We start from the raw sequence: 16,095 nt of genomic DNA on the forward strand, positions 1-16,095 counted from the left end.
TCTGCACACGGCCGATTTTCTCACACCAGAAGAGGCTCACAATATATTCTCAATTTGCTTCTGACACAATTTTTTTTAAAAATCCATGGTTGTATTGCTGAATACTGAACAATTGTTAAAAATAATAAAAAGCGTAATTGGTGTTACTTAAATATTGATCAAACTCAATACATGTTGAATGAAACTTTCACTGCAGCAAAACAAACTAGTCATGTTTATCTTTCCAAAATGCTTTTGTAGCTTCAGTGTCAGTTCAAGTGTAGCAGGACTGTAAGATGGCATTTAACAGATATCATATTTTTCAAGGATTTTAATATGCTTCAGTTCTAGAATAATCCAGAAATCTCACAGCTCGCTTACAAATAACGTATTTAATTTTCTTCAACCAAATGTATACACTATCACAATCTCTTAATTTTTACTAAAATATTTCAAATGAAGGTTTTACACACTTATCAAAAAATCTGCTTACATTTTTTCTCCCTTCCCCCTCCCCACCCCCACAAAAGCAAAGTATTTCCATAAAAGGTATAAACGTGTGCTAAATTCTACAGACATTGCTTATATACAGGAGCACAGGTGCTATCATATTCCAGTTCTATTTGTCAGTCATATACAGAAAATATAGCAGGGTTATAAGATCACAGGTTTTAACAGAAATCATAATTTCATACTGATTTCCAAAAGCAGCACAAATAGACTCTTTCCCCCACATTATGAAAAATATACAATTTTTTATCACTTTACAGTCATGCACTTTGCTTGAAAAAGATCAGTAGTACCTCCCCCTCCCCACTCCAGTTTCTAAAAAGATAAAAGGTCACTTAAAAACACCGGGTTGGATCCATACTGAGTCATACTTAGAGCAGATCCACTAAAATCAACAGAAATTAATTTAGTTGTGACAGGTCTAAAAGTGTTTTTCAATAGGTCTACTTAAGTATGAATACATCTGAACCAAACCCATTGGTTTTTATCGCTATCATTTGGCTAGAACGTGCCATCCTGAAACGAGATTTTGCTTATTGTTGCAAGGGGGGGGGGGCAAGGTGCACATTTACAGCTTGTTAAGCTGCATTTTGCTTACTCCTGCCCCATGTGAAAATGTTATTCATTGCTCAGAAAGGAAATGTTGGCGGGAGGGAAAGAACCCAACAACAAAAAAATCTGTGAAGTTTTGAGAGCAAGTTCAAACTCAGGTGGAAAATTTCAACACAGTCTAAATGTTTTTTAGGATCAAAAGTGCGCAGAAGGTAGATCTGTTGATCTCTGGGCAATTTGTGGTAGGTAAACAATGGTTTCTGGTGCCCAGTTGTTTACCAACAACATGGCTCCCTTCTCCATCTTCATTTGGTTGCTGAAATGAGAGATTGCAGTAACCAAAAGTGAGCTTATCCATGAAAGAAACTGTAAGCTTTGCTCACTGTCAACAATCACCCAAACTCTTCCAGTTAGTCCCAACTTAAGTAGGCACGCTAAATCCCTCACTGAGTGTTCACTGCATTACTCTAATTAAGACCAAAAATGGAATATAGGCTAATTTATAGGCTCAGAAAGTGTTCAAAGACATCCTGTTCTATAATTCTATAGTTGTGCCTTGAACCGGGCTCAGTTCTAGTTTGAAAAGAGAAAGAGATAAGATTTTTAAGGGTAAAAACATGTTTAAATTGTCATTATTTTGGAGATGGAAAGGCTGTTGTTCCAGTCTAACATTGATCTGGCATTTCCCACTATTTTCTAGCACAATGGGCACAATGTTCTAGAGGAGAAATGCCTCTAGAACATGGCCATATAGCCCGAAAAAACCCACAAGAACTGAGTGATTCCAGCCATGAAAGCCTTCGACAATACAATGGGCAATGTTTGCTATTCTAATTTTGGGACAGCCGAACTTCTAAGCATTGCAAGTCATACTGTAAAGTCATTTAGTGCCATTTCCCTTCCACTCCAAAGAAGACACTAGCTTAACCTCTGTTTACGCGAAACTATCAGGTAGCAATTAATACAAAACATAGCACTGCCTCTGTGAACTCTACAATGCATAACTTGCATATGAGTGTGCCTTCTTAATATGTTCATCTATGAAAACAGAAATGTCTTCTTGCAAATATAACTGTGGAGTCCCAGACCCATTTCATCCGCAGTACTTTTGAATGTATTTGCTTCCATTTGAATAGTGTCATTTCCGCTTGAGTCGCTTTACAAAATCCTGGCTGCCTTTCCCACTTTTGTATTGTTTTGAAGGCTTAGGTAGTTTCTAGAGTAGCCCATAGCTGGGTTATAGAAATAATACTTCGCTTACATTTCTTTAATTGTTTTAAATTGCACAAAAAGTTGAAATTCAGGTTAAATGTTTCCCTTTGGCTGGCTGGCTCTCTTAATGAATTAGCAGACTCTCAGCCCCTCAAAATATCCAAGCTGATAACCCAAGTAACGTGTATGGGCACACAGAGCCACAACCTTCCACATGTACATCATGGTCACTGATTTGCCATGATCCATTATGAGTGATCTGTCCATGGAGGGGCTTAGACACTCCAGTCTAGCTTTTCAAGCACAAGCAGGAATGAAAGTTTGCCATGGGGAAAGGGGAATTGAAAATACAGCACAAAAACACTACAGCAGTACTTTATTGGCAAACGTTTGGTCTTCCAGATGATGGTGGATTGCTATTCCCAGCACTTCATATCACTAGCTATATTGATTAGAGATAAAGGGGACTGCAGTATAACATCTGGTGACCTGTACTCAGTCCACTTTCATTGTTGCCTCAAAGCCTATTGAAGTGCTTTCTGGATCTGTGATGAATGAAGATTCAATTTTTACTGGTCCATTGGTTTCCTCCCAGCATGGAACAGTACTGTAAAAACAACTGCCTAACTTAATAAACAGATTGGTATTGTTTGGAATAAATATTGGGTTCCATAAATTCTGCTCCTTATTATTTAAAAAGGCTCCCCGTCATTCCAGAGGACAATCACAGCCCTCATTAAAATGCTTCAGCATCTAGACCAGTGGTTCTCAACCTGTGAGTCCCCAGATGTTTTGGCCTTCAACTCCCAGAAATCCTAACATCTGGTAAACTGCCTAGGATTTCTGGGAGTTATAGGCCAAAACACCCAGTGACCCTCAGGTTGAGAACCACTGATCTAGATGGATCAAGGCATGACTACCTAAATCTTCAAACACCAGAAGGAAAGGATGCAGAGATATAGAAGAGTGTGAGGAAAAGGGGGGAATGCATAGGAACCAATGAGTGTATTGGTTGTCAATTGAGTGTAACAAACTACACGATGCCACTGGGTCAACAGTGGCACTGTTGTCAATAAACATATGGCCTCAGCCTGGCGAACTAGCTTTTCAATGCTTGTATGGTGTCATTTTCAAAAAGTCTAGCAAATCTTGACTAATGGCAGTGAAGGAAGGGATAAGCATGCCCAACAAGGGGAAATGCCAGTGTTTTTCAGTTCTTAAAAACTGGTCATTTCCCATCCTCACTGAAATGGGGACCATTTGATCTCCCAGCTAGTATTGCCGAATTCATTAGTGATGGACAATAGGAACTGCAGTCCACCATATCTAGAGAGTCACATGTTTCTCATCACTCCTCCAAATTGTTGCAGTCTTAGTTTTCAGTTACGTTCTCATAGTAAAACACTGTGTGATGGTTGACTGTCTGTGTATGGAAGAGCTGAGTCTCACTTTCTTCCACACTAGTGAAATCATTATATTTATTGCATCTAAATTGTCTGCTGGTCGAAAGAGAAACAAGACTATATTTATCTAGTGACCTTTTTGCCATATTTACCTAGTGTTTGTTGCAGTGATCAGAATTAATGTCATACAATGCTTGTAATACACACATTTTAGGAGCTGCATCAAAGCATGCTTTGTGGCATGTGGCCACCACTTATCATAAACTGTCTAAACATTGTGGTGTCTCTTTTGCGCTGTGACACACATCGCAAAAGTCAATGAGCCATATAGTCAACACAGCTACTAGTGAATTCCGAACACTATTGTCCTTTCTCTGAAAGGTCAATGATAGAGTCCCGAAGCCTCCGGTAAATGCAGCCAGTTCAGGATCCTGTTACCTGCACTTGTATTGACCATAAACCTGAGATTTCTGTCTTCACAATTTATATTTAAAATGTATACTTAAAACAAGTTAAAATTACATCTAACCAGAACTTGAAAATGTCCTCCAATGAGACTCCATCTCCCAAAATAATCCTCATCATGCCGGCTGTGGGATTCTGGGAGTTCTACTCTTTAAAAAAAAACTATTTTCAAGCTCTGAACCATCTAAAGAGCATAAATGCCCCATCAGCTGTGGCAGTTTCATTTCCTGAGGAGGTAGCCCCATTCATCTGAATCTGCTTTGGTTGGTTCAGTAGTACCCATGTTCAGACAAGTTCCATGACTTCAAAGTAAGTCATGCCAGTGGGAGACCTATTTAAACCAGCAGTGGTTAAACTGTGTTTCATAATATATCATTTGACTCCAGTTCCTCTCTGCCTCATAAGACTGATCACCAGAGAAAAATGATAGTTTTTGAGGTCCATGCCTTTCTCATTACTCCCCTAAATTGTATTATAGGGCCAAAGTTTGCACATCCCTCATTTAAATACATGGGATGGAGAAAGGGTGACAACCTATTTACAGCTTTCCACTCAGTGTTCCATATTATATTCATACTCTCAGGATCAGATGTAAGGGGAATGCTTGTTCCTTGATAGTTACCTATTTTTTATTCACACAACAGGGCTTTCTCAATGACTGCTGACTCAGTAATCAGATTTGCAAATGAAGCTTAGGCTTACATTTCAACATCCAAAGAACTGTAAATGAAAGATGTGCAGATGATGATGACGATAATTGCTATGGCAAGCAGACATTTTTTAATAGTTGAAGGAGCACTTCTAAAATCATGTTAAGGATAAAGACCCTTATCTGTATTAGTTCCAAACAAGTTAAGGGTCCAGTTTGGAAACAGCTATTGGAAACAGGTGGGAAGAACTGGGTCTGGCAATGGTTTTAGGGCACTCAATATTGGTTACAGAAACTCAGAAGGAAGATAGGAGCAATGAAAGAGAGAAAGATTTTCAGGGAAGTGGCTTTAATAAAGTGGAAATTATTGCGAGCACAGATTGGAAAAGTTTATTTTGGGTAGATAGTAGAAGTTCCCTAATGGTCCAGCCAACATAGCCTAGAGGCCCCCTAAATTGGAGTTTCCAAGTTCTGCTTAAAAAGTATACTAGAAAGCTCCTAAATAAACTTTCCAGTTCTATATTGGTTGAAGAACTAGGTGGGTACAGAAAGAAACCCTGTATAAGGGCATCCAATAGAAACAGGTCCAACTAACTGAACCACCTAAAAGCACCATAGCTCATATTCTATGAGACCAGGCTGCAAAATCTTGAAGCTGCAACATCTTCACACTAATTACAAAACACAAATGCAAATGTCCAAAGAACAAGCTTTAACCATGATCCATTACAGCAGTGGTTCTCAACCTGTGGGTCCCCACGTGTTTTGGCCTACAACTCCCAGAAATCTCAGCCAGTTAACCAGGATTTCGGGGAGTTGAAGGCCAAAACATCTGGGAATTCACAGGTTGAGAGCCACTGCATTACAGCCTCTCTTTATAAGAATTATTTTACACAAATGTCATTCTGATTTACGCTATCCACTTTTAAGACAAGGAAAAGTATGTGATGAGATGAGAGGAGCCTGCGAAAAGTAAGCAAAGTCTTTGGCAGATTGCAAAGGCGCTGCTTGTGTGTCATAAAAAGATCAGCTATTATATTCTACAAAGCATTTCATCAGATGGTTCAATGGTAGCAGCAACTTTTCTGAAGAATCAGCTTCTTCCTTTGTATAGCTGGAATGGCTATTTCTACACTTTACAGTTTCAAATTACCCATTCAATTATATTCTTTCAATGAGAATACAGTGGTGGGAGAAAACACATTGCCTCTCATTCTTTGCAATGTCAGATCAGGACAAAATTATAGTGCTGGCTGGCATAGCAAACATTTGTTCGTGGTATGAAAAAGAAGCAGGCAAGAAGAAAGACTCACACAGCATTTCCTCCATATATAGCCAACATCTGAGAATACAAATAACCTTGATGAAGAAGCAGGCATTTTTGTGTGTCATGAAGGAAAGGCTGAAATCGCGTACCTTTTGCAAAACGTGGAAACATTTGCTGAGAACCTACATGACAGATTTAGTTATGAATGTGTAACTACATTTCATCTACCTTACTCCCCAAACCTACCTTAATAGAGCAGTCACATCAAGCAATGTACTAGATGCCATACCACTAGTGATTAGGACCCTACAAGGTATTTCCAAATCTCCTCCTGCCACCCAATGTTAGCTGCAACAATCAGAAGCAGGATCTCATTTACAACTCCTCATCACACTGGAGATTACAGATGGGAGAGGGCTGGATAAGTCATTTTGCTGCACTCCGATCACCAGCAGAACAGACGTTCACTGTTGGAAGCAGCTGCTAGCTATTAAGGTAGATCAAGGAGGGCACATTTGTGGTCATGGCACTAATGTCATGGTCCTGAATGGCTGGATATGGAGCAGTTATGAACCTACAACTACAACAAACATTGTCTTTAGTTTCTTCCCTTGACTCCCACTAACACATCTGAGTCAGAATACAAAATATAGCATTCCAAACTCTGTCATGTAAACAGCTATGGAGAACATAACTTCTTTGATAGGTTTAGCTCCACTTCCTGAAACACTTTGATACAACTACAGAAGCCTAGTAAATGTGGGATCCAGGTTTGAGTAGCAACCTAATTTCAGTACAGCCTCCTCTTTCTCCTTTGCTTGCCCTCTTAACCACAGAGAGCAACACGTGTGAAAAAGATCTTGGGGTCCTTGTGGACAACAAGTTAAACATGAGCCAACAATGTGATGCGGCAGCAAAAAAAGCCAATGGGATTTTGGCCTGCATCAATAGGAGTATAATGTTTAGATCCAGGGAAGTCATGCTCCCTCTCTATTCCGCCTTGGTTAGACCACACCTGGAATATTGTGTCCTGTTCTGGGGGCACCAGAATTGAAGAGAGATATTGACAAGCTAGATGTGTCCAGAGAAGGGCGACTAAAATGATCAAGGGTTTGGAGAACAAGCCCTATGAGGAGCGGCTTAAAGAGCTGGGCATGTTTAGCCTGAATAAGAGAATGCTGAGAGGAGACATGATAGCCATGTATGTGAGGGGAAGTCACAGAGAGGAGGGAGCAAGCTTGTTTTCTGCTGCCCCAGAGACTAGGACACGGAACAATGGCTTCAAACTATAAGAAAGGAGATTCCATCTGAACATTAGGAAAAACTTCCTGACTGTGAGAGCCATTCAGCAGCGGAACTCTCTGCCCCAGAGTGTGGTGTAGGATCTAGAGGCTGGATGGTCATCTGTCAGGTGTGCTTTGAATGCAATATTCCTGATTCTTGGCAGGGGGTTGGACTGGATGGCCCATGAGGTCTCTTCCAACTCTATGATTCTACGATTCTATGATTCTAAGCAGCTGCATTGTGTAATGGTGGTCTGTTCTACTGGCAATCAGGTCACAGAGAGGGATGATGTTTACATCTCCTTTCTACAAGCAAGAAAGGTTGTGGCAATCGGAAACAGGATCCCTGCTGTAACTCTTCACAATGCAGATTTTGCTAGAAAGAGGGGAATGAAAATACCATTCTACTGCATCCCAATCCCCTGAAGAACAGAGCTTCATTGAATAATGACTCAATGCTGCTGGCTGTTGAAGTACATCAGGAGTGTTGGGCCAGGAGATGATATTGAGTTAAACATTCATAACTAAGTCAGCAGTCTCAGCACAGGTTTTGTGCAAAGAAGCCCATGTGTTTTTCTACACAGACGAATTCCCCTGCAGCACTTCAGGACATTCCACTACTGTGGAATAATGTTTGTTTTCTTCTGCTCCAGTGAGAAGTCTCCTCTAATTATTTATCCCTGCAGGCAACAACAAAATAATCAAAGATTGCTTCCATAGAGCAGAGGTTGGTATGGAGTAGCTCTCAAGACATTGTTGGAATGTAAATTCCAGAAGGAATGGTAAGGAATACTGGGACTTGTCTCTGGGAGGTGCATTTTTCCACCTCTGAACCAGAGAAAAGCTATCATCATGGTGACATGTAAGCGGCAGCATTATGGGACCAGTCCTTAGAAAGCTGTGGCATTTTGGGACCAGCCAAACGACAAAAATGTTCTTCTCAATAGGCATGGAAACAACAAGTATACTTGCAGTTTTCCTCAGTCTTTCCACAAAAGCAAGCTGCAGGGAGCTGGTGTGGTGCCGGTCCACACATCGGCACAAACGAAAAAAGTGTAAATCTTCCACAGGTAGGGGCTCCTTGTTTCTTTCTCCTCCTAGAAATTCACTTAGGTTTGGGTATTTCTACACATGACCATACAATAAAGCAGGCTTGGGGTGATTTCCCCACTACAATACAAGTGACACAAATGGGCCACTAGAGGATTGTTATTAACCCACATAGCGTTGTTCTGAATCAGGTCAGCCTACTACCTAGGCCTTGAGCTGCCTTATTTACACTATGAACAGGTACAGGGCTGGGGGTCAGCAGGAGAGACGGCTGTGGCAGCTAGAGGCAGAGAAGTCCTTGTTCATCTCATTCTTTCCACTCCCAGTCTTGTGGTGTGAGGCTTCTTACAAAGGGCCCTTGAACTGGTTACCCGAAAGATGTTGCCGGATGGATGGCTTGGAGCTTGCAGCATCACCTAGTTTCCGCCAGACCACCTGAAAGCAAATGGAGTAAAATACAGGTTTGAGATTTGAAAGGTGGTATCAAATCTATCACAGATAGTCATTTCCCAAAAATGTTGAAGCCATTAAAGAAACATAATTTTTTCAAGGAAAAAATAGATATCTTCAGAAAAACTGGGGAAAAAAACCAAAGTATTAGCACTCTTTATGGATTGACAGTCACTTCATTGCTTTATAAACATAACATGGGTTATGTATAACTTAGTTTGGAACAAAATGATAGGCTGGGACCCTGCATTGCAGCTAAATGCTCTGTTTTCAGCTATGCTGCATGCTCATGCTTGTGGCATTATTGCCATGATGATAAACGGTAACCCAAACAATTTTATTTATATTTACAGATGTCTTTTAATTTTTGCAGATTAAGCATTCACAGAATTAATTATTCTAAAATTTGATTACTATTTTCTCCGTAGGTCTTCCGACAAAATTCTATTGTCAACTTCTTGTGGAAATTGACCATAGAACACATTGAGGAATCTAGTGATTCCAAGAGATATGTGCTTTTGGTTTTTTGATGTATTAAAAATACCACTTGCCAAGAAAAAAAATTGAATTTACTTGCTAACATTTTATATTCTCTTACAGATAGAGCCAAACGGGCCTCAACTAGGTGAGACATCTGGAAAGACATGCACATAGCCAGAAAACAGGAACAGAAGAAACCATCAAAAGAAATAAAATTATTTTGTCTCCTAGCTTGTTTTGCAATAATATAGAGAGGAATAAATATATGAACACCTTGTCTTAAATATTCAATTTATTATTTTTAAAGAAAATATTTCATCATCCATTTTTGGGGGAAAAGAAGACTCTAGGGGACAAAGTATGTGTTGGGGGGAAATCCCCCCATTGTTTTCTGTTTTTTTTTTTTCAATTAAAAGACTCACATCTCAAGCCCTGTTGTAGCTGAAATATGCCAGGAAATTCAGTCGGATTTGAGATGTGAGTTCCCACTGTGCCACACTAGGTGGCAATCAGCTACCAAGATAGACTTACACGATTTGTTGATCTTATTAAAGCCTCCTGAAATTAGAACTACAGACAGGCCTTAGGTAATGGTATCAAGCCATAAATGCAGCTCAGAAGTTGAGTTCAGGGACAGGTCGGATGCTGGTGAGCAACAGGAATTGAATTACCTTCCCTGAGTGTTGTTGTAGCAGGTATGCACCTGTAAATGTGTGGTGTCAAGACTGGTATTGGTTCTTTTTGAGAATACAAATCCCAGAATCTTCTAGCCAACCAAGACATCAACCAGGATGCCTTGAACATTGGGGGATTCTTTTTGTGGCAGAAGCAACTTGAGAAATTGCAAGTCACTTGTGGTGTGAGAGAATTGTCTGTCTGCAAGGACCTTGTCCATTATGTGGGAGGCTTCTCTCATGTCCTCGCATGAGAAGCTGGAGCTGCCAGATGAGAGCTCGCCCATTCCCTGGATTTAAACCATCAACCTTTTGGTCAGCAGTCCTGCCAGGACTTATTGTACCATTGGGGGCTCCTTTGCAATTTGGGGATTGCAATCCAAAAATGACATGTTATCTCTTGAGAGACATTATGTGCCTCTTAGATAGATGCTACCATTAGGCCAACTAGGCACAGCATTGAATTGTTGCTAACACTGTGAACAGCCCTTCAGGGTTGAGAAGGGTGGTATACAAATACCGCAAATAATAATAATAATAATAATAATAATAATAATAATAATAATAATAATGATAATAATAATAATAATATATTGATCTTTGAGGGGCACACCTCTTTTACAGATTAGTTTTTTGATCCTAAAATATGATTAAATATTAAAATGTAAACTTAAAAAGCATCTGACAAGTTATATTTTTAATTGTATGATAAATACCACAACAGTATTATGAAATACTCTTAGCCTTCTACATTTGCTGTGGTTATGGTCAACTTCCAACAGAGTATGGAATTACTCTGAAGGACCTAGAGATTCCTACAGATAACATATTAATCTAATCTGTGAGTAATCAAACACAGAAATGTGGAAGGCCAATTGTAGAATTAATTATAGAATCTTATGAAAAATGTTTATGTTCTGTTTTTTAATCCACTCGAGGCGATTCTACTATTACTGTGTGTGCCTGCCTACATGAGAGGAATATCTCCAACCGCCTGCCCCAATCTTGGACCAGATGGACCAAGGTGAGTTTGGTAAGATACTAAAAGATACCAAGTGCCAATGTAGTGTTCCAGAAAATTGATTTTGGTGTAAAGTCTCATTTTTCCCAGGTTGTTTTTTTAGTTTTGAAGAAGCTGGATTTTCAGCCACAGTGCTTTCATTCTCTCTGAATGCTATTTCTATTTCAAAAGATAACTTGATTCCATTGTTGAACAACAGAGCATACTTCACAATGCCTCATGCCCTATAAGGGATTAAATATAGCACATGCAATGTCCTGCTGAGCCTCAGAAAACCACCTGGGTTTAACCGGAAAAGTTTCACAGTGGTTTTCTGGGACACACCTCTGAAATGCTTTGTTCTTTGGATGATAGACACTTCAAGTTCATCACAGTGATCTCAAAGAAGTTCGGGCTTCTTTGTTCCACACGCTTCACTTCTGGCTCATGGCACTCTACAAACCCACAGTATTTGCATGGCACAACTATTAGTGGTTTTTCAAGCAAAGGCGTCTAAATTTAACCAGCTTCAGGAATGTTGCTTTTCTACCATAAATGGTAGAAGCACTGTATGTTTGGGTTGCTGTAGGTTGTTTCGGGCTATATGGCCATGTTCTAGAGGCATTCTCTCCTGACGTTTCGCCTGCCTCTGGCAAGCATCCTCATAGGTAGTGAGGTCTGTTGGAACTAGGAAAATGGGTTGATATATCTATGGAAAGACTAGGGTGGGACAAGGAACTCTTGTCTGCTGGAGCTAGGTGTGAATGTTTCAACTGACCACCTTGATTAGCATTTGATAGCCTGGCAGTGCCTGAAGCAATCTTTTGTTGAGAGGTGATTAGATGTCCCTGATTGTTTTCCCTCTGCTGTTTTGCTGTTTTAATTTTAGAGTTTTTTTTAATACTGGTCGCCAGATTTTGTTCATTTTCATGGTTTCTTCCTTTCTGTTGAAATTGTCCACATGCTTATGGATTTCAATGGCTTCTCTGTATAGTCCGACATGGTGATTGTTAGAGTGGTCCAGCATTTCTGTGTTCTCAAATAATATGCTGTGTCCAGGTTGGTTGATCAGGTGCTCTGCTATGGCCGACTTCTCTGGTTGAAGTAGTCTGCAGTGCCTTTCATGTTCCTTAATTCGTGTTAGGGCAATGCTGTGTTTGGTGGTCCCTATGTAGACTTGTCCACAGCTGCATGGTATATGGTAGACTCCTGCAAAAGTGAGAGAATCCCTCTTGTCCTTTGCTGAACGCAGCATTTGTTGGATTTTCTTGGTGGCCATAGCAGAGCACCTGATGAACCAACCTGGACACAGCATATTATTATAGCCCCAAAAAACCTACAACAACCCAGTGATTCCGGCCATGAAAGCCTTCGACAATACACTGTATGATTATTATGCCCTACAAATTTGTAGTATATTATCTCTGTCATTGGAGGTGTCTAAACAGCAATTGGATGGACATCGTTCAGGATTCCTGCAAGGCAAGCAGCTGGACTATATTATCCTTGCAGTCTAATATTTCATATTTCTAAGCATGCACACGTTTTAAACACATTTTGCTTGTTTGGATTGCTTACCATATTTTTAATGAGTTTAAATTTGTTGTTGATTTTAAGGTGGATTTTTTGAGATAGTTTATATTGTTTTATCTCTTTCCTGTCCTGAGATCTCATGATGGGATGGGGATCTCAAATAGTTTAAATGATAGCTAAACAAGCAAGTCTAGGGCAGGAGCATTGCTACAGCCATTGTTGCTGTGGGACCTTCAGCGCATAAGCCTTTGTGTATGTTAAAGGATAGACTAGAACCAACAGACTCACCATCTATTGGTTCTAGTCCATCCTAATAAGTCAGGTTACCATCCTATATAATTCTATCTGAAACTAATTCTATTAAACCTTGTCAGTCTCACTTCTGAGTAGGTATTTACAGGATTACACTCTAGTTTCTTGAGAAACCAAAATTCTCCACACCTTACAAAGACTAGAAGCGAATAAGCTTACACAGAGAGCACAGACCCTGCAAGATATCTGACAACATTAATGCCACAACTAGAAAACTTGAAAGATGAAAGACTGTGAAAATGGATTCATTACATTGCACATTTCACGAACAATTGCTTTCTCCTTTTCACTCAGGTCTTCTTCATAGTTTTCTTGTATTTGCCTGTCCAAATTCTCATGGACTTCAAGGACCTATAGACAAACATAATGGACATGAAATTATAAACATGATGTCGCACAGTGATATATCATTAAGGCCTCTGATGATGTGACCATCTTATCTTCAGCTTGCCTGGCAGGGTGAACAGTACCATTTCTACATGTACACATAACATAAGGAAAAGAGAAAAAGCGTGGAAAAGTAGAATGTGCTAGTAAAGCATTATGGAAGACTGCCCAACAAGCAGCTGATATTAAGAGAGTTCAAGAAAAGCATATGATCTGCTTCCAACATTAAAAACACAGAGACATATGTCAAGAAGACTCAGAGCTTGGAAAAATGCCTTTTTTGAAGTAGAGCTCCTACATCCCACAGTCAATATGGCGTTACCATGCAGGCTGGAGAATTCAAGGAGCTACAGTGCAAACCACCTCCCTTTTGTAAGTCCCTGAACATACAGCAATTAGGTTATAGAGTTTCTACCATTAAAAAAAATCAGAAACACAGATGAAATCACTATTTGCAGTTAGAGATTAAATCTCCCTTATCTGAAATGCTTGGGCTCATAAGCCTTATGATTTTTTAATTCTGCAATGTCTTGGTTTTTTTTTTTTTTTGTCATGTCAGGAGTGGCTTGAGAAACTGCAAGTCGCTTCTGGTGTGAGAGAATTGGCCATCTGCAAGGACGTTGCCCAGGGGACGCCAGGATGATTTGATGTTTTTATTATCCTTGTGGGAGGCTTCTCTCATGTCCCCGCTTGGGGAGCTGAAGCTGACAGAGGGAGCTCATCCGCCTCTCCCCAGATTCGAACCTGCGACCTGTCGGACTTCAGTCCTGCCAGCACAGGGGTTTAACCCGCTGCGCCACCGGGGGCTCCATCTTGGGTGACTGGCAACAAAAGGTTTTAAATATTGGGGGAATTTGGATTCACATAAGGGAGACTTGATATTTAGTAAGTTATATAGATCATTTCAGCTCCCCCTGCCCAAATAATGTTGGTGTGAGGTAGAGACTGGCCATTCCTATCTGAATACGCACAATTAGAACTTGTTAAGAATTTTCAGTTGATTAAACTCTGTAAGTTAAATGTTAAGTTACTAGTTGGGAAACTATAATATGACTTGGGTCAGGCTATCGGGAAGTAAGTATTACCGCATAAGAACTTGCCCAGGCTTTGAGATCTTCACATTTGTCAAAAAGCCAACAGGATGGCCTAGAGTGTGCCTCCAGTAGAGTTGCCAGTGAAACAAAAGACACCTTTCCTGTCCCCTTTCATGGTGGTGAAGAAAAGGGAATTTCAGGAGATTACAATCAACACTTGATGAAATTCCCTCTTCTACACAACTATGAAAGCAGGGTTTGGCAAGGCATAGCGCATGGACCACATAAAGCCCTTCGAAGCTTTACCCACCACCCACCACCAAGCCTCCCCAAAGCTACCAGCCTTGCCCTTTTTAAATTGTGCTGGTTCTGGAGCATTTCTCCCTCCAAACCAGTCAAAACCATCCAAAACAGCCAAAGTAAGTTGTAGTTTGATTTTTTCCAACTACAACAGATTAACAAAAAAATTAGTCAAAATATTGTTGAAGGCTTTCATGGCCAGAATCACTGGGTTGCAATAAGTTTTTTGAGCTGTATGACCATGTTCCGGAAGCATTCTCTCCTGACGTTTCAACTGCATCTATGGCAGGCATCCTCAGAGGTTGTGAACTTCTCGAAAAATTTACAGCAACCCAATTAGTCAAAAATTGGCCAAAATGACAGGTGGAAATGAGGTTATGCCAGTTTTGGCATTCTGAAATGTGGAGGTGTGACCTATCAGGAGAGTGTAGGGAAGAGAAAGACTCCTTGCCCCTGAACCCCTGCATTAAACGAACAGGAGACTTTGTCCTTTATTTCACCTGTCAGCCCTAGTATCCAGTCAAAGCTGTAGCCCATTTCTTCATTGTCTAGCTTTTAGAGAGCTGCAAAGTAAGGACACTACATGGATCACCCATCAAACAGATGCAGATGAGTTCCCAAGCCAGCCCCCCCATTTTATTTATTTATTTATTTATTTATTTATTTATTTATTTATATACTGCCTTTCTCAACCCTGGGGGACTCAAGGTGGTTTACAACAATAGGCTCTCCCATAGGCTCTCTGCTCTGAGCACCCTTTAAGAGCCAGTCCCTGAGGAAAAATGCTGGCTTCTGGTTGGAGGTATATGCTGAATGGTTGACTCAGGAGATAGCACACTTCTGCCAGCCTAGGGAGATACTGAAAAATTTCCTTCTTAGCTGTTTGACACTATAGGATCCCAGCCCATGTGTTTTGCTTGTATGTGTTCACTGTAAGATGCCTTGAATACAACTTATGGGATAAAGTTGTGATAACAACCCAATAAATTAAATAATGAGTGCTCTAGTCTAGATTCTATCTAATAATAGGCAGATTGAGGCTACTGCGTCAGGCAGCAGATGGGCAGCTTGCTAAAGTACTCATAAGTCTCTGGATGTTTCTGGTTTCTGTTGTTCATTCGTTCAGTCGCTTCCGAATCTTTGTGGCCTCATGGACCAGCCCATGCCAGAGCTCCCTGTCAGCTGTCACCACCCCAAGCTCCTTCAGAGTCAAGCCAGTCACTTCAAGGATACCATCCATCCATCTTGCCCTTGGTCGGCCCTCTTCCTTTTTCCTTCCATTTTCCCCAGCATCATGGTCTTCTCTAACCTTTCCTGTCTTCTCATTATGTGGCACAAGTACTTCAACTTGGCCTCTGATATAGCAGTGATTCCCAGCCTGTGGTCCATTGACCAACATTGGTTCGCAAGAACGAAAATATGCTCCATGGCCTCACCGTTACTAAACTGTTGCATTGAAACCATGTGGCAACAAGAGTGACTAGTCTCGTGAAACCCTCTTATAGTGCCGAGGCAATGGGGATGTCAGGAGGGGAGTGGCTGACTACCCACAAAA

General features: G+C 40.5%; 1 protein-coding gene across 1 annotated transcript in view; it reads right to left on the bottom strand.

The window, feature by feature from the left end:
- Positions 1 to 6,161: 6,161 nt before the first annotated feature.
- The window catches only part of CCDC85C (coiled-coil domain containing 85C), a 212,911-nt gene continuing 202,977 nt past the window's right edge, over positions 6,162 to 16,095 (bottom strand). The window contains exons 5-6 of the mRNA XM_060755694.2: positions 13,072 to 13,170; positions 6,162 to 8,805 (exon numbers count right to left, since the gene is read on the bottom strand). Coding sequence (XP_060611677.1) covers positions 8,716 to 8,805; positions 13,072 to 13,170 — 189 coding nt within the window. The 3' untranslated portion in view covers positions 6,162 to 8,715. The remainder of the gene's footprint in view (positions 8,806 to 13,071; positions 13,171 to 16,095) is intronic.

The sequence above is a fragment of the Anolis sagrei genome, chromosome 1, assembly GCF_037176765.1.
Source record: "Anolis sagrei isolate rAnoSag1 chromosome 1, rAnoSag1.mat, whole genome shotgun sequence".
Taxonomy (NCBI): Eukaryota; Metazoa; Chordata; class Lepidosauria; order Squamata; family Dactyloidae; genus Anolis; species Anolis sagrei.